Here is a 19025-nt window from a genome sequence, read left to right on the forward strand (position 1 = left end):
TAAATGCAAATTGTTGCTGTTGTCCTGAGTCAATGCCTTAGAGGCAGAATGATCTCTCATTTTATATATATATATTTTGAATTGTCATCTATTAAAATATTTTTGCAGTCTCGCGTTGCAAAGGGAAATGAAACTGCAAAGAAAAAACTTGCAAAACTAAAATAAATTATGGAAGTTGTAGAGTTTAAAATAAACGAAACACTTCTGAGCACTTGCACCTGCTGCGTTTGTGACTTGTGTCAGTCAATAGTTAATTTTTCGTAAACCATCACTCAAATGTCATGCATCCTCTCTCCAATCTGCCAATCATTTGGCTTGGACTCAATCAGATTCACCACCACCAGAAGCAGCATCAGGGCAACCAGAGAGGGCGTGTGTGTGTGTGACAGAAAGAGCCGTCGCCTAGCAGCAAGAGCTGCCAATCACCTGGCGCCGCTGGCTCGCACTGCCAATCACGCTTTCCCTTCAGCGGCAAGTGGGCGGGACCTAGCTAGCTGGCTAGCGGCAGCTGTCAATCATTCGGCGGGGCGGGGCCGGCCAGACAGTAATGAGGGGGTGGAGCCCCGCCCATCCCAGGCAGCGCCCGCCAATCGGGCGAAGAGCTGGCCGCAGCCGGCTCTCCTAGCAACGCAGGGGCGGCGCGGCCAATGAGGTGAGAGAGGGGGCGGGACCGGGCCGGGACTGGCTCGCTCGGGCGCATTTCTCTCTCTCTCTCTCTGTGTGTGTCCGTCAAAACAGTCGCGGGCGGGCGGGCCGGGGAGGGGGAGAGAAAACCGGCGCTCGAGCTGCGGCGGTTAAAATTCAAATCCCCTCAGCGTTCGGCGGGCTCGGACTATCTCAATTTTTTTTTGAAGGGAAAAAAAATTTTTTTTGGTATTTTTTTTTTGACGGGATTTGTGGATTTAAAACGCAGCCAGGAGGAAGAAAGAAGAAAATAATTTGTCGGGTGTGTGTGTGGTGGGGGGGGAGGTGATTTGATTTGATTATCTATCCCCCCAATTCTCTCTGATCACTTCTCTCTCTCTCACTATATATATATAAGTGTCTTTGTGTGAGTGTGAGTGAGATGGAGGATCAGTCCCGGCTGCTGCAGCCTCACCCCGGGGTGGCTCTGGCGGTGCACTCGCTGCCTCCTCACTCTCAGCCGGACGGCGGCGACCCCGAGGGACGGAAACAGGACATCGGAGACATCCTGCAGCAGATCATGACCATCACTGACCAGAGCCTGGACGAGGCACAGGCCAGGTCAGTACACCCAGCCTTTACCCCCAGTCCCCAACATTGCCCCAGCCTGTAAGACCCACTTCAAACCCCCCCCACCCCCTATCCCCACCTACCCCCACCTACCTACCTAACCCCCCTCCACAAAAAAATCAAAACAGGATCCTGACAGAAAGGAAAAAAAGTTTGCTTCCAATTCCAGATATTTAAACTGAACGCCCCCTCCCTGTTTTTTTTTATTTTGCAGTTTCATCATAAAAAGTCATTTTAAATAATAAACTTTCTCCAATCTCATCAATTCACTGACTTTTCAAAGCCTCTTCAACCCCTCTCTCAGCTTTTTAATGCAGGAGTGAGAATTAGTATTTTTTTGTTGTTGTTGTTGCAAGTTTTCTTAATTTTCCGAGGGAGGAAAATTCCCCTCTGCATGAACATTACTGACCGACTTTTTGCTCAATATTGCACATTACTATCGGTATATGGAGGTGTATTTTTTAAATATTTATATATATATATATATTATATAGTATATAGATATATAGTTGCAAATAATTGTGTCCGGCCCCCCATAGTCGAACAGCTTTTGCATTGAATGACGTTCAGTGTATTGTTGGGGGGCTGATTTTTGTCCAATGCTTCGTCCATATCGCTTCAAAATAATATGAAGTAATACCAATTTATGTTTAGCAGTATAGTAGTGGAAAGGGGGCTGTGGGCTCTTGTGATTATAGATTTACCTTCCAGTCTACCGAGGAAATAGGTTTGCACCTAAAATGGTCGTGTTGGAGTTGGGAAATGTTCGCATTGCTCAGGTACATTTGGGTCCATAACTAAAAGGTTTAGCCAAGTGCTAATTAAATTTCTATTTGACTAATGTGCCTTTTGACCTTTTAATCAAATTGGTTAATGGCTCTGTGAGAACGAGGACAGTAGCAGGCCCAGCATCTCCCACAATTGCCAACCTTTTTATACACACACAAATGTTTTGAGTTGCAAGTAAATGGACCGTCAGATAAAATGTAGTTTGTGCAAACTTCCCGAGGGACTGCAGGGAAACAAGTAAGCCATAGTAAAAGTTTCTCCAAAACACACACTCGGCGACTGCAATCTGTCTGCAGTTTGAACAAGCTGAATAAGTTGCTTATTACACTAAACTGATCATTTTGGTTAAATGTAAACATTTTGTCTTGATGGATTTGCAGTAGGTTTTTTTGGCGAAGAGTGAATTTGGCTCCTTTATGAAGAATTTTCTTGTAATTGTGCTCACTTGCACAATATAAGATCAAGATTAGATGCAGTGGAAAAACATTTTATGATGAAATCTATAGATTGTAATGAAACTGCGATGTATTATGTTTGTAAACTAATAATTTTTGCAAACAACTAGTGACAACATAATTTACTTCAAAAATATTTCTGCTGACATTGGTCGCACTCCTTAAATTATTTGTTGAATTATTTTTCATTTATAGAGTTTAAAATGTTTTATTTTCCATAAATGATCGTGTATTACACCTTTACTTTTTGATAATGTCACTTCATTGAGTTTATTGCCAAATCTTTTGAGAAATGTAGAAATGAAAGAAAATGTGATCATCTGACTTAATTAAAATAGCTCTATTTATAATTTAAAACACTTAAGTAGTGGTTTGGAATATGTGCTGCACCCTGTGTTTTGGAGAAACAGAATCACAGTTGGAAGCAGTGTGCAAGTGTTAGATTTTTTGAAAAGACTTCCCAGACCATTAGTGGAACAATGTATATCTTAAAAATAAGTTTGGCGGTGCATATTTTTCCCCATATTCTTGTATCGTGCCCTGTGTTTTATTGCAATTACCCTGTACTAACAGCAGAGAAAAGAGAATCATTAAGAATTAAGAGGTTATAAACTTCCTAGGTTTTCCACTAAAGTGTGGAGCTGTGCATCAAAATTGCAGGTTGCCCAAAATGCCAAAATCTGTGCTGTCACTACCAGTCATTTCAAATTGAGTTGGATGGATTTAAAGTGGTGGAACACTCACTTAAGATGATGGAGACACAGTTGCCAGTAGGCTTTTCTGTATGGTTCAATAGTACTAGGCGATTGTAGTAGCAAAGCACTCTCTTTATTTATATGCTTATATTTGAGTGTACTTATTCTATAGTAATTGCGCTATGATTTAGATGAGCACAGTGATCCCAAAAGAATCCATAAATTCTCTTCGCACTTTAATCCTTTTGACTGTATACTTTATAGAGCAATTAATTGATTACAAATTTTAATCAACAGATAATTAATCTATTCATCAACTTGTCATCAAGCCCCGTCAGTGTTGGCGTTGTGACGAGGATGCGATCTGAGATTAGGGAGAGAGAAGTGAAATGGGGCCAGGACCATGCTTGCTTCAAAGTGAAATGAGTGAAGCTTTGAGGCTTTACAACTTATTTACACCCGTAGTTCGATAGAAAATTGGTGACATAGTTGCATTACTAAAATACACAGTAGCTTTTTAAAAAGCTAATTCATTAGATTTAGTGTGATATTAACATAATACTGTGGAAGACATTGAACTCGCGTTTAACCAGAAATATTTCATGTTGTAAAATTTACAAATATTTGGCTAATTTTTTGAGTAATTAATTAAGACAGTTAACTATTGCAACTAATCTGCTGTCACAGCCATAACTATGTGGCTTATTTAAATTTAAAAAATCAAGTTGTAAAAATATAGGATTTCAGGTTTTGAAGTGGGGATCGTTTTAAATTGTTGGTAACTAATGGAAGTCAATGTACTTTTTAATGTACAAGTTTCAAACTTGCTTTTGAAAGGCACTGGCTGAATTTGTACTTTACATTTTACCTAGTGTCCTGTTAGGCTGCATAGTTTACCTTAAATTGTTTTAGCTTTAAACGTTGCGTGTAGTGTTCAGCGTCACCTCCTTTTGAATGATCTGTTTTGTTTCAGACACGTGCAATAAAATATCAGTTGAACAAAAAGGGTATATTTGTGTATGGCGTTCTGCAAAAAAAAATGGATAAGTTGAATCTTTCAATTGGGTGATATTAACGATCATTTAAGCAGTCTATTTCTACTGGGGCTGTCTACATTACTGGCTATGTTTCAGCATGAAATGTAGAATTATTTGCCGTAAGTTTGTTGCGCTATCTTCATTGGTTAAGGTAAGCTTGGTGTATATTTGGGTAACTCTTGACACAAGCTTACATGTTTCATCTTGTGTTTGTATATAGGTGGAAAACATGTTTTTGGGTCTTCATCTGATTACATTGTATTGCAGATTATTTTGTATTCTGCACACTGAGTTGGTGAACAGATCTTTAAAAAACTTTGGCACCAGCTTCTTCTGTTTTAGTGTTATGGTAATAGGCATGTTTGTCTTTTACTTCTCATAATATTTTTATCCCTTTCTGAAAGTAAAGAGTAAAATTGTTAGAGATTATACCATGATGTAGTTAAATATTTATAACCTAGTATAACTAACTACACATACAGGTAAAGATTTTGGCTGCCAGACTCAACTGTATGTACTGATGAAATTGTCACCATTTATAGTAAAGTGCTAGGAAATCTGTATTTATAACTAAGTTAATGAATAGGAGGAGTATGCTTGAGGTTTGTTTTCACTTGAGCATTGTAATTTTACTATATTTATATGCTGAGTCATGTGTTTCATACAGAATTCACCATGAAATGTCATCTTAACCAATCTATTTGCATATAATAAATAAATAATAGTTATTTTCAGCATCTTCACTTTGATGCTGCTTAAGTTTTCTGCTGGCTATATAAGAGAATGTAAAAGGAAGATTAGTTAATTTGCTTTTTAGAACATTGCAAGGTGCAGATTGAACCAGTTACAAAGAGCAAAACTACTTTAATGAGTAGAGACTAGGTTTAGCAACAGTCAGTTTCTGTGGCTGACAACTATAGTTTTCTGTCCAACCAAAAGTGATGAGGTTAAAGCGAACAGTTTGTATGTGACTTCCAGATAGCTTTCCCAGTCACCTCTTGGTGCTGGGTTTGTCATTCCATTAATGTCGACTATCACATTTACTTACACTGGCATTCTTTCTATTTTGTCATGCGTTACATATTTGTATTTTTATAAAGAGTTGAATTGTTGGATCACAGAGGCTGTGTTTGTGTATCCTCGCTATGTTATAGGCAGAATAGAGCTAAGCCTGAGGGGTTTGGTTTTGCAAAATGATAATCTACTGGCAGCACATTTAGCTGCAAGATTTGAGAAGTTGCAGTGGAATATGTTCTGTGTACTTTGAAGTTATTTATATTTGGTCGATTGGAAATGGTTAGCAGATTTACATCTTGGCCAATTTTGAGTTTTTTAATGGTTTCAGCTGGAGTGAGAGTTTGTGCTTGACTTGGGAATGTGGATCTTGGGTTGTTAGTTAGTTTTTAATTTACTTCAAGCTTTTTCTTTGCTTCTATACATCATTTCCACCAAGCAGCATGCATAGTGCACGACATCTGACACTGCACTTTTATAAAGTATAACTCTGCAGTATTTCAAAACTCTTTGCATAATGCAAAAAGAAACGTTGAAATCATTGTTGGCATCTTTTCAAAACCTCCACTAATTGCTTTTTTTGTACATGGTAAATAGTAATAGCTTTCATTTTCGTGTTGGCTAAAATGCTGGGATTTCTCATTTCATTCTTTGTACTATCTGTGGTTATGGAATAGGACTGCCTTAGGTGTAGGAAGAATGCTTTCTCATGAATGGCACTTTAAGCGTTTAATTAAACTTAATTGACAATAATGGCTTGGAAATAGTTCTGTTTATGTGCAATTCTATTGACCTGGTGTTATATCTTGCCTTCTTTTCTGGTTGGTTATCTAACCTTTTCTGTTAAAATTTCGGTATGCAGTTTTAAATAAAAGCATTCTACCTATTCTTTCAAGATATTCCCATCGTTGCACATTGTTTAAACATGGAAAACGGGCGTGCGTTAACTGATTTGGGCTTTTGTAAAATAGATACTGCAGTGGTATGGGAAGATGCGGGTGTTGGAGTTTAATAAGTAAGATTATACATTATTAACCTCAAATGTTCATTTAAAGTCTTGTAAATAAAAGACACGGTGACTGATTATAATGGAAGTGTGTCGGGTCATGGGTTTGTGTATGAATTCAGAAATCGGCCTTATGCTTCAGTAAATACATCTTGGGGTTAAGAGGTTTCTTTTGTTTTAAAGATCACATTTGTTTGTTTAAGAGTTAGTTTGTACTTCCAAGGGTTATAAACCCAGTAATCCGGACATTAACAATACACGTTTTAAGACAGATTGCATCGAGTGAAATATTTAGCTTTTAAAGACTTAAGGCGAAATAAAAACCTGGATTACTGGGCATTAAACTTTCAAACTCGCTTTTGAAGTCTTTTTTAAGTAGAAAGTTTTTACGATGTCATATTTCATTTATCTACGTATAATTAAACTGCGAAAATATCAACCGCTTGCAGCAGCCTTCAGCATGAGCATTACCCGCTGTACAGATATATAACCGCTTTAATCAATGGGCCATCTTCACTGCCACTTCATTAATGCATTTTAACGCTCTAACTGCGAGAAGATGAAAACGTGTGAAATAATATTGTGCAGATTTACGCTTTAAAGAAGCGAAATCAGACGCGGCATTCTTGGGAATCTAAGATAGTAAGGAAAGATAGTACAGAATGCGGTATGAATGTTTTAGTGTGTAACAACTCCGTGCCAAATATCGTGTGTTGGAGCGTCTCTAATCGGTTGTCACCGAACAACAATAACCCTTTGGGCAGTTAAACACTCCTCTTTGTGCGCTCACTACAGCGTTTGTTGAGATTTATGGATTTTTTTTTTTACAATACTCAGTGTAGTGTATAGAGATTTTAAGATTAAAAAAATATTTTCAACTATAATCTAAGGTATTTAACGTGTTTTTAGATGTAAGCGGAATTCGAGTCCGGGAGCCATTTCCAGTCGTTGTTGAATGCTGTTTTTTAACATAAATGTTTTCGGGTCCAGCCGCTGTCAGTTGCACAATCTGGAGAAAACTCGCTGGTTATTTTGAGTTGTTGATTTCCCCAATATTGTGCATTCTGAGGCTGTGTTCTGTCTGAGGAACTCGGCGTTTGCCAGTCTCGCTGTTTGTGGAAGGCGATCCTAACGTGTTTTTAATTATTTTGCAGAAAACACGCGTTAAACTGTCACAGGATGAAACCAGCTCTCTTCAGCGTTTTATGCGAAATCAAAGAAAAAACAGGTACCGTTTAACAAATCCACTTACTGTCCTTTGCCAAAGAGAGTTAGAGAGACGGAACGTCCCTCACTCGCCATGTTAGTGCGGTCAGAACTCGGAGCCCGGGGCGGACAGGCGCCGGCTACTGCCAGCCTCACCCGGGGCGGACTGGCGCCGGCTACTGCCAGCCTCACCCGGGACGGACAGGCGCCGGCTACTGCCAGCCTCACCCGGGGCGGACAGGCGCCGGCTACTGCCAGCCTCACCCGGGACGGACAGGCGCCGGCTACTGCCAGCCTCACCCGGGACGGACAGGCGCCGGCTACTGCCAGCCTCACCCGGGACGGACAGGCGCCGGCTACTGCCAGCCTCACCCGGGGTGGATCAACGGCTCATCGCCACTTTAGCTAATATCTGGAGGTTATTGCTGTTTGTTGTGGTTTATAGTTAGTTTTGGTTGTTGTGCTTTAAAGAGTTTTTAAACGATGTGATTTGGACGAAATCGGTGAAAATAATATGATATGAGCAAAAAGGCTAGCGCGACTTTGTTTACTACCTGCTGAATTTAATTGTGTTGAGATTAATTGCACCGACCTGTGATTTATATTAAAAGAATAAGGAAATCGTGTAAAGAAAGATGAGTGCATTTCGATTGCAATGTCTTGCTGTACGTTAGGTGTAAATTTGTGTATATTTATGATGAAATGCGAAGATTGTAGCAAAATCGTAATGTGTGACAGTAGGAATCCAGCAAAGGTTCGCTGGGCTGGAAATGGCAAATCTAGGAAGCTTTGTAGAAGCACAATAGCAGCAGAAATCTCAGGACAAAGGCATCTCCGTTTCCTTTTATTATCCGTCCATTAGCAATCACTTCACAAAGTTTGGGTCTTTTGTCTGTTCTGAAGATTGTTAATGAGCCTATGGACAAGTCTTTTTATTAGTTTTGGGGAAAGAGCCAAAATAAAGGCGATTGAATTGCTATTTTCAGGCACTGTTTAAACTGTTTAAAAGATCAAGGTTTTTCAAAAGATGGAGAGCATTCTCTAGCTCCTTTTAGAGAAATATTTACCTCCCTTACTGGGTTTGATCTTTGAGACAATATCTATGTTAGATCATCATGGGGGTGGAAACAATGCTATTAAAAATACATAAAAATAAGGCTGACCATGTTTATTTTTAGTCTCCAAAAAATTGCAAATGCGGTCCATAACTTTTTTTGAATGTGGGCTTATTTGAATGTTTTTTTTGTGGTTTGGTTACAGCTGATCTAATTGGAACCTAAATGATAGCCCATCTAATACAGATAATGTCAACAGAGCAGCAAATGCTCGAATACATTTAGCAGAGATTCGTGTATCACAAGTTCAGAAAATGTAATCTATATTCTGATGTAACTTGAGTTGTAATTGGAGTTTTCCAGGGAATACTGTAGAATTGAATGAATAAAAGTTTGTGGTCTCCAGTGTTGTGGCTGTATCGCAGTGGAATTCTTTTTTTCAAAACAACATGATATGGATTGGATGTGTCTTAATTTTTGATCTGTATCTAACATGAGTGTTTTTGTTGTATTGTAATAGTTTTATATCAGAAAACTGCACACTGTGTTTCATTTCATTTCAAATTGCTTCGATTATTTCTAATCAGTCCCAGTTTACAATCTGGAGTAAACTTGTGCAGTATGAAATGCTTCAGGATGCATTGGAGTTAAAGCATTTATTTTAATGAAATAAAGCTTTAAAATCAATTAATAACTGCCGTTACATTTCTGCAGCAGAAAATATAGATATTCTAGTTCAAACTGGCTGCTAATGCTTTATTTTTCTGTACCTTCAACAGTAATGTGAAAAGCTGGAACATTCACTGAAATGTTACATCACCTTCAACTGTGGCAGCTGGAGTTGTCAGCCTGCAGGAAGTCTGGTTCTGGGCTTGCTGCACATCTGACAGTTTCAACAAAACATCCTAAATTTTCACAGAATTCTAGTCGAGGGAATGGAAATCTCGCTGATGAGAGTTTTATTATAGTCTTTCAGTCCTAGTGTTATGTGGTGTGTTTTACTGATAATATAGATGTCTTTATGAAGTAAAATCTAACCTTCATACATATGCAATAGATATTCACCAGCAATGTGATATGATCCACGTCTCTATTATTCAGGCTAACTGGCTAACTTGAAAGTGGGCTGTGGTCAGCCTCAGTGGAGTCATCTCACTGCTGGCTGTAACAAAGATTCTTTATTGCAGTTTGATATTTTCTGCTGGAGGAATATTTTTGTAGTTGGTGTCTTCACTAAAATAGAATGACCTCTCTATCCATTATGATGTTCTACTGTTGAAATATTCAACTGATTCTCCACATGAAAAGGAAATCTGAGGAGATTTTGTGCAGTGAAGGGACTCGAGTGTAATGGGTTAATACATTGGCCTTTCAGCTCTGGTGACCTGGGTTCAACTCTCTCCCACATTGCTGCAATTAAAGTGGTCTCTATGAGCTGCAAGAATCCGATGTGAAATGGGTTTTTGACGGTTTTGAATCTAGTTCCTGGTGAGCACGAGCCAACAGTAAACAACCACCCTAATTTGGCACTAATTGGCGTAAATTGGCAATCTTGCTCGTGGGTGCCACAGCTGGTATGAGAAGTGGAAAATCTCACACTGGTGCAGTAAGAGGTACACGTCTGAGGTTGGAACTAAGGCACATTGCTAAAGCAAATTAAAGGGAGTTACTGTCTCTAGAGAGAGCAAGGATGCTTGATGCTAGGTGACAAAATGGGTGGGGGAGAGAGAAAGTGTTCCACTCTCCAGCACTGGTCTAGCAGTACCATATAAGATGAAAAGAAAAATAGATTCATAGAAACATAGAAGATAGGAGCAGGAGTAGGCCATTCGGCCCCTCGAGCCTGTTCTGCCATTTAATGAGATCATGGCTGATCATCCAAATTCAGTACCCTGTCCCTGCTTTCTCCCATAGCCCTTGATCCCTTTAGCCTTAAGAAATATATCTAACTCCTTCTTGAATATATTTAATGAATTGGCCTCAACTGCCTTCTGTGGTAGAGAATTCCACAGGTTCACCACTCTGGGTGAAGAAATTCCTCCTCATCTCAGTCCTAAATGGCTTACCCCTTACCCTTAGACTGTGACCCCTGGTTCTGGACTCCCCCGCCATCGGGAACATCCTTCCTGCATCTAGTCTGTCTAGTCCTGTTAGAATATTATACATTTCAATGAAATCCCCTCTCATTCTACTAAACTCTAGCGAATATAAGCCCAGTCAACCCAATCTCTCTCCATACGTCATTCCTGCCATCCCAGGTATCAGTCTGGTGAGTCTTCGCTGCACTCCCTCCATAGCAAGACCATCCTTCCTCAGATTAGGCGACCAAAACTGCACACAATACTCAAGGTGTGGTCTCACCAAGGCCCTGTACAACTGCAGCAAGACATCCTTGTTCCTGTACTCGAACCCTCTCGCTATGAAGGCTAACATACCATTTGCCTTCTTAACCGCCTGCTGCACCTGCATGCTTATCTTCAGCGACTGGTGCACAAGGACACCCAGGTCTCGTTGCACTTCCCCTTTTCCTAATTTATTGCTGTTCAGATATTAATCTGCCTTCCTGTTTTTGCCACCAAAGTGGATAACCTCGCATTTAGCCACATTGAGCAGATGCAGTATAATCACCCAACCTGTCCAAATCATACTGGAGTTTCTCTGCATCCTCCTCACAGCAATCTAAAGATAAAACAGAAAAAGTTGGAAATGTGCAGAACTGCTTGGAGGATCTCTGTTCAAAATGTTAACCAATTTTTTGTGTTTTAGAATGCTGACAGACCTACAGTATTCCCAGCATTTTTTGTCTTTGTTCCAGCAATACTGTGTGGTATTGAGCCATACAGAGCAGACTAATCCCAGGTTTGATCTCTGACCTGTGCTGTTTTAGGCAACCTTGGCGGGGGCAGCTGTGGGCGGGGGCACTGCAGTAAGCGTTCTTGGGCTAGCAGATGGAATATCGGGCTTCTAGCTTCTGATTGTTGTCTGTAGACTCTTTTCAAAAATCGTGTGTGTAAATCTGTTGAGGATAGTGCCAGGCTTGACTGTGCTGTCTTGCTTGGTCGAATGTTCTGCCAGCAGTCACTTCCAGGCTCACAAATGCAGAATGGCCTCTTGGAAGAGGTTTCGGAGTGATGCCGGAGCCATTGGAATTGTACTCGAATGCGAGTCTCTATCTTCTCGAGAGGAGGATATTTTAAGTAGTTATAAAAATACTTTGTAGTATTTTAAGTCAGATTTGTGATTTTAAATATTAGTGTGTAGTTAAATCCCCAGAGGTGATATGGTACTCAACCAAATAGTTTCCTGTGCATCTTTGTTGTGTTGTACTATTAAAGACAAAGATGCATGTGGGGAAAAGGTTTAATTTTCCCTCTCCATCCGATTCTAGGTAAACTTAAACATTTTTTTTAATGTTTAAAGTTTACTGCAATTTTCTCTCTGTAAAGACTTATCATTTCAGGCCCTCTGAACAGGGAACCGTTACTGGACATTTGAAGCAGTAAAACTTCTCTCCTCACTTTTCCCATTCGGTAATTAGAATGGGAAATTATACTGATCCATTTTATTTTGAATTTAGCTACTTTGCTGACCTCCGCTACAGCTCGGGAGTCCACTTGCGGGAGTCCACTTGTGGAACGCATGGAGTTTCAGGGCCACACAAAGTTTCAATCCATATTCCCATTAATTTACATACATCTCAAGTTATTGGGAATGGATCTTGGTGTTCTGATTCAGGATTTATCCACCTGTAAGACAATAGTCCAAGTACAACGCTTTCAAATCTCTAGGCCCACAAATTCAATCTGGTCAAACCATCAAATAAGAAGTACGTGTAAATAGGATGGAGTTGCTGGGGTTTCAAGGACTGCATGTTTCTATAGCTAACAGGACTCATTAGCATGTAACTTTTTGAGAAATTACATTGAATGTGGTGACCCAAAATAGTGTGTTTCTGGAGAAGAGGGGCAGTTTTAAATATCCTACTGGGCAGGATTTAAAATTAATTTTGGTTTCTTGCTGCACCTAAAATGGTTGAATACTTTCCATTGAAAGTGTTTTCCTACTTGACATTCTTGTGTTTTTAGATTTAAGTGCACTTTAACATGCGGTATCATATTAGTGCCAATTTCTTGTGTAAGGCAACCCAAATTGGCGAGTCATTTTGTATTGATTTATTTAAGTTGGTAACATTCGTTGTGGTGCTGGAGTAGATTCTAGCTTGACGGGCAGACTGTTACATATGGTGGAACTGGAGTCAGTAATAGTCTTCAGCACGCTGAAGAGAGGCCATGTGGTGTAGGCAGAGGGAGACTATTAACCTAATTGTTAAAAGGTTGGGGGTGGTATAGCTAAGGGTTTACTGTGGAATTTACACTTCCATTACTGTGTATGCACACACTTTGGAAATTGGCTGATGGCTATACAAGTGAGGCAGCCCAGTACTTTATTTAGGGTATCTTTATTTGAAAATTATTAGGATAAGCGTGACCTAGTAGTGGTTGTAGAAACTTTTAAGGGCACTAAGAAGTGATGTGTAGCTTATGGAATAGATATACAGTAGTACATTAAGATAATGAATGAGAATGCAGTATAATGGGTCCTATATTTGATTTATTGGATAGATGTTTATCTCTCACACACAGTAAATGCTGCAGTTCATGATGATTCAATTTGCTTTCGAAGGCAGTGGAGTAGGGGTGTCCAAACTGTGTGCCATGTGGCTCTGAGACTTGGTAATCGATCTTTGAAGTCGAGGAAACTGTTCATTCGTGCTTGCATTTCTTGATGGGCTGTTGCCTCATTGGCGGATCAATCATAATTCAGAACACCAAGATCTGTTGGTATCAGCAACTTGAGATGTATGCAAATGAATGGGAACGGGGATTTGAATTTCACATCTAACTCGGTGACAACTACCTATGTGGTCCACAAAGTTTGGATACCCAGGAATACTGGTAGAATCTTTTAATTGATTTTTTTAATATAATGCAGTGCAGCTTACTATTTCATACATTTGACTCTTCACTTGCACTTGCACATGTGATAGTTCTGTGAGCTGACCCTTGTTGAAATAAGGTGCATTTATTGGTAGAGAACTTAAGTGTGTAGTATCGGTAGGTTTTGGAGTTCCATAGCTCCACTCACTAGGCTCTATCTGTATGGTAGTTTAGGGCCCGGAATTTGCAGTCGGGATGATGGCGAACTGGCAGCGTTTGCCATCATTCTGCCTTTAAAACTGACCCCAACTTTGGGATTTGGCCAAAATCCCAAAGTTGCGGTCAGTCATTAACAGCTCTGTCACAGGCTGCACTGTGCCCCTCTTCCCCCACAGAGCCGGCAATCCGTGTAATCAGCCAAAGCATTGAAACTGACAAACTTCGGCTCGTACGCAGTGAAATACCCCGCTAAAAGTTCGACCCAAAGGGATTCAGTGTAACTGGGGCTTTTGACAGCGTTATTACTGCCAAACAAATGTCAGGGGCATGGAAAACTCATTTTAATTTTGTGCGGTGTGTAATTTGTCCATTTTTAATAAATTAAAATTTTTAAGAAACTTTACAAAAACATTTAACTTTTTTTTAAAGTTTGCCAATCTTTATTTCAGGTTTGCCTTTTTCCCCACGCGAGAGCCCCAATCTTTGTTTTGCTCTCTCTAACATTTAAAAAAAAAATTTAGAATTTTAAGAGCTTACTCACTTCCTTGTTTGCTGTCTGAGAATTCTGTGTTTTGATTGGCTGCTTAGACACAGCCTGTTGACGACCCAGCAGTTTGCACAAGGGAATCCGCACTAACTTCCGTTGATTTGAATTGAAGGTTGTAAAACCCCGAAGCTCTCGACACGGGGATCGCGAGATCCTTGTGCAAAGTGTACTTCGGGGCCGGCAGCACATGCCTTCGCTTTGCTGCTCACCGCAAATTCAGGGCCATTGTGTTTGTTTTCAAAGGGAGGAAAGAGTTCTGAGAAGAAAGTTGGTCAAATACTGATGATTTCCTTGAAATGGCAACTGGTTACTGAAGTTACCAGGAGCTGTTGAAGATGGAATCTTCAAAGTCTGCCTCTGGTTTACTGAACGTGTGCATTATTTTCCTGACTGCTCACATTTCTCTATTCGGGAATTTCATCGCTTCTGTTCATTACATTTTATAATATGTCTATGAAAACATCTGTGTTGATTCAACATGTGCTGATGCTCAGTGAGGTTACTTACTGATTATCTAAAAATAAAACAATATCCAGTGCAAGATTGTCTGTTGTCTAACAAACGTTGAAGCCAGCAGATGCACATGTACATAACACTAACTTTACCCTATTTACAGGCATTTCAACAAATTTAGCAGATTTTTATTAAATTGTTTGATTGCTGTTGGAAAATTACTTCATAGTTTTAGTCCCAACTTTAACTAAATTTAAATTACATGGATCAGGACTAGCACATACAAATAAATAAACACACTATAGATTTGACGGGCAGTTTTTGTATTCAGTCCATGGTGGTCAATAAAAACTTAAAGCTCTTAAGAAATATTGTTGAGCAGACATAAAGTTTGAGACCTTTAGAGGCAGATTCCTGCAGACTGCCTGTAATTGCTAAATAAAGTTTTGCTGTCTGTGGGTGTAGTATGTCAATAAACAGTTAAACCATAATTACTGAGTACTGCAATGATGCCAGCTGTGGACTTTAGCTGTTAAGAGTGGCTGAACAACAGAAGTAAAGCGCTACTTTTTATTTTTGGCAAGGCTTCTTTTATTTAAAAGAAATAAGATTCTCTGCACATGTAAGTAAGCACAATAGAGTTTAGACAATTTTTGCATAAGGTTCAAAATGAAATGATGGCACAAATACAGATATAATCAGATTGATGATTTGTGCAAAGTATTGGTGCATTTGAAACTGGTCATGGGGGTGTGGGGATAGGATTGAAATTGGTCGTGAGCGTGTAGGTACAGGAGGGAATACTACAGTGGCCTGATTATGATTTTTATTTTTGTTTCTTGTTCCTCCTTTGCACGTTACTGTTTGCTCGTGGAACGTGCTTCAGGTTTGTGAGACGCAGCTTATGCTTGTTGCATTGAAGCCTGAATGAGGCGCAGTGACTTGTGTGCAGCAATAAGGGTATGTTACAGCCAGGAGACTGATGAGCAGGACATGTATGCCTTATGCCAGAAGATTAGTACCCTGCAAAGGTGGTACAGTTGGGTCCCAGCTGGGGAAAGGACCACATGGAAGGTCAAAGCTGAAATGATGGAGCTGTGTACAGGAAGATCTGAAGGGAAGCATGATGATTGGCAGACAGCTGTGGGGACTGTCAGGGAGGATAGCAGAATGGTACGGTCTTGTGGTATTGGCCATTCTGGTTGTGGCCGACTGACATCTAACATGTTGCTCGAACCTTAAGGTTCTCCATATTTTTTAAAGTAAAGGGTAAGAACATCCAAAAAATCCCAGCTCATCATGTGACTGACCTTTAGTACTGTTTTGTGACAATTTGTACTTTTTTACCCAGTGTGCAAAAATATGTAGGCCTACAAATTGCTGGAGTGGTGCATTTGCGGCAAGCATTGTGAATCCACATTGTTTCCTTACCCATCAGGTTGTATTATTTTTGTGCTGCGAATTGCTGGATATGCGAATTGATAATGGTGCAGCGACGTCAGCGGGGCATCTGGGACCTCCTGAATGGCTGGTCCAACAGTCTAGCCTTTCATTTCATTGGTTAAGGAGAGAGAGAAAAACGAAGGGAACAACAGAGAAGGAAATAGTGAATTCCAGTCAAATTAGATACAGAAAGAGACATAAACCGAGGGAAACAAAGATTGGATTAAGATATAGAAAGGAAAAGTAAGAAAGATTAAATTACATTTTAAAAACCTCAACAATTTACCACCTGCAAGAGTGAGACTCTACATTTTCAATTGTTCCCTTTCTGGTTCGCCGAGGTTAAACTTCATGTCCGGACTAACACAAAAACATAGAAGATAGGAGCAGGCGTAGGCCATTCGGCCTCTCGAGCCCGCTCCGCCATTCAATGAGATCATGGCTGATCATCCAAACTCAGTACCCGGTCCCTGCCTTCTCCCCATATCCCTTGATCCCTTTAGCCTTAAGAAATATATCTAACTCCTTCTTGAATATATTTTATGAATTGGCTTCAACTGCCTTCTGTGGTAGAGAATTCCACAGGTTCACCACTCTCTGGGTGAAGAAATTCCTCCTCATCTCAGTCCTAAATGGCTTACCCCTTATCCTTAGACTGTGACCCCTGGTTCTGGACTCCCGCCCCCCCCCCCCCCCCCCCCCCCGCCATCGGGAACATCCTTCCTGCATCTAGTCTGTCTAGTCCTGTTAGAATTTTGTAAGTTTCAATGAGATCCCCTCATTCTTCTAAACTCCAGCGAGTATAAACCCAATCGACCCAATCTCTCCTCATACGTCATTCCTGTCATCCCAGGTATCAGTCTGGTGAATCTTCGCTGCACTCCCTCCATGGCAAGAACATCCTTCCTCAGATAAGGTGACCAAAACTGCACACAATACTCAAGATGTGGCCTCACCAAGGCCCTGTACAACTGCAGCAAGACATCCTTGTTCCTGTACTCTAATCCTCTCGCTACGAAGGCCAACATACCATTTGCCACCTTAACCGCCTGCTGCACCTGCATGTTTACCTTCGACTGATGCACAAGGACACCCAGGTCTCGTTGTACTTCCCCCTTCTCCCAATCTATTGCCGTTCAGATAGTAATCTGCCTTCCTGTTTTTGCCACCAAAGTGGATAACCTCGCATTTATCCACGTTCTATTGCATCTGCCATGCTTCTGCCCAATCACCCAACCTGTCCAAATCATACTGGAGTTTCTCGGCATCCTCCTCACAGCACACACGCCCACCCAGCTTTGTGTCATCTGCAAACTTGGAGATATTACATCTAGTTCCCTCGTCTAGCTCATTAATATATATTGTGAATAGCTGGGGTCCAAGGACCGATCCCTGCAGTACCCCACTGCCTGCCACTCAGAAAAAGACCCGTTTATTCCAACTCTTTGCTTCCTGTCTGCCAGCCAGTTCTCTATCCAAGTCAGTACCTTGCCCCCAATCCCATGTGCTTTAACTTTACACGCTAATCTCTTATGCGGGACCTTATCGAAAGCCTTCTGCAAGTCCAAATACACCACATCCACTGGTTCTCCCCTATCTACTCTACCAGTTACATCTTCAAAAAATTCCAGTAGATTAGTCAAGCACGATTTACCTTTTGTAAATCCATGTTGACTTTGTCCGATCCTGTCACTGTTTTCCAAGTGCTCTGCTATTACATCTTTTATAATGGACTCTAGCATTTTCTCCACTACCGATGTCAGGCTTACCGGTCTATAATTCCCCGTTTTCTCTCTACCACCTTTTTTGAATAGTGGGGTAACATTAGCTACCCTCCAATCCATGGGAACTGTTCCCAAATCTATAGAATTTTGGAAGATGACCAGCAATGCATCTACTATTTCTAGGGCCACTTCCTTAAGTACCCTAGGATGTAGATCATCAGGCCCTGGGGATTTATCGGCCTTCAATCCTGTCAATTTCCTTAACACCATTTCCCTACAAAATACTGATTTAATTCAGTTCCTCCCTCTCATTAGACCCTATGTTCCCCGATATCTCTGGGAGGTTATTTGTGCCCTCCTTTGTGAAGACAGAACCAAAGTATGTATTTAATTGGTCTGCCATTTCTTTGTTCCCCATTATAAATTCCCCTGATTCTGACTGCAAGGGACCTACGCTTGACTTCAATCTTTTTCTCTTCAAACATATCTATAGAAGCTTTTACAGTCAGTTTTTATTTTCCTGAAAGTTTACTCTCATACTCTATTTTCCCCTTCTTAATTAATCCCTTTGTCCTCCTTTGCTGGATCCTAAACTGCTCCTAATCCTCATGTCATTAACAGGATCCTTACGACATGAAATACCAGCCCTAAATGTCGGTGGCGAGATTCATTTGTATTTATGGCATAAATCCAGCAATTTCCTGACCATCATGGGGAGGTTGACGGCGAGCTTCCGTTTTTGCGAGGCTAACAGTGATTTTTGTGGCGATTCAGAACTCGTGGCATATCTCTTCCTTGCCATAACTTGCTGGAGTTTTTAGGCACTAATAATGGTTGGCGCCTTGAACTCGCCATTATTTTTTCGGCAGTTTCTGAGCCGTAGAGTTTGAGTTCAGCCCACTTGCAACACTAGTATGGTTAGGCTAATCTGCTCTAATATCTGATTTTACTGAATATTTCTAAAAGCAAAAGGGCCTGTAAAGTTTGTTCACCTAGGCTGGTATCTTAATTCTGTCAGTGTTTAGATCACAGTGGCATCTTGTTATTGTCAGTTCAGAAGTAGTTTCTATCTGTTGAAGGTTTTCTTGACACTTACTCACTTTTTTGTTCTATTTATCTAGTACAGTAATCTCCTGAACATTTGAATAGATCTGGAAGCCAGGTTTTGGTAAACCTGTTGCCAAACAAAAT

General features: G+C 40.4%; 1 protein-coding gene across 4 annotated transcripts in view; it reads left to right on the top strand.

Annotated features, from left to right (window-relative positions):
• Positions 1 to 743: 743 nt before the first annotated feature.
• Positions 744 to 19025, top strand: part of pbx4 (pre-B-cell leukemia transcription factor 4) — a 340266-nt gene continuing 321984 nt past the window's right edge. For 3 of the 4 annotated variants that reach the window (XM_085971522.1, XM_085971523.1, XM_085971525.1), the window contains exons 1-2: positions 744 to 1245; positions 7405 to 7478. In XM_085971522.1, the coding sequence (XP_085827648.1) occupies positions 1067 to 1245; positions 7405 to 7478 (253 nt within the window). In that variant the 5' untranslated portion in view covers positions 744 to 1066. Of the gene's footprint in view, positions 1246 to 5695; positions 6099 to 7404; positions 7479 to 19025 lie in introns of those variants that run through there. The other variant, XM_085971524.1, reaches the window with a different exon arrangement.

Source organism: Somniosus microcephalus, chromosome 31, assembly GCF_052327205.1.
Source record: "Somniosus microcephalus isolate GS21.2 chromosome 31, FLI_Smic_1.0, whole genome shotgun sequence".
In the NCBI taxonomy this organism is placed as follows: domain Eukaryota; kingdom Metazoa; phylum Chordata; class Chondrichthyes; order Squaliformes; family Somniosidae; genus Somniosus; species Somniosus microcephalus.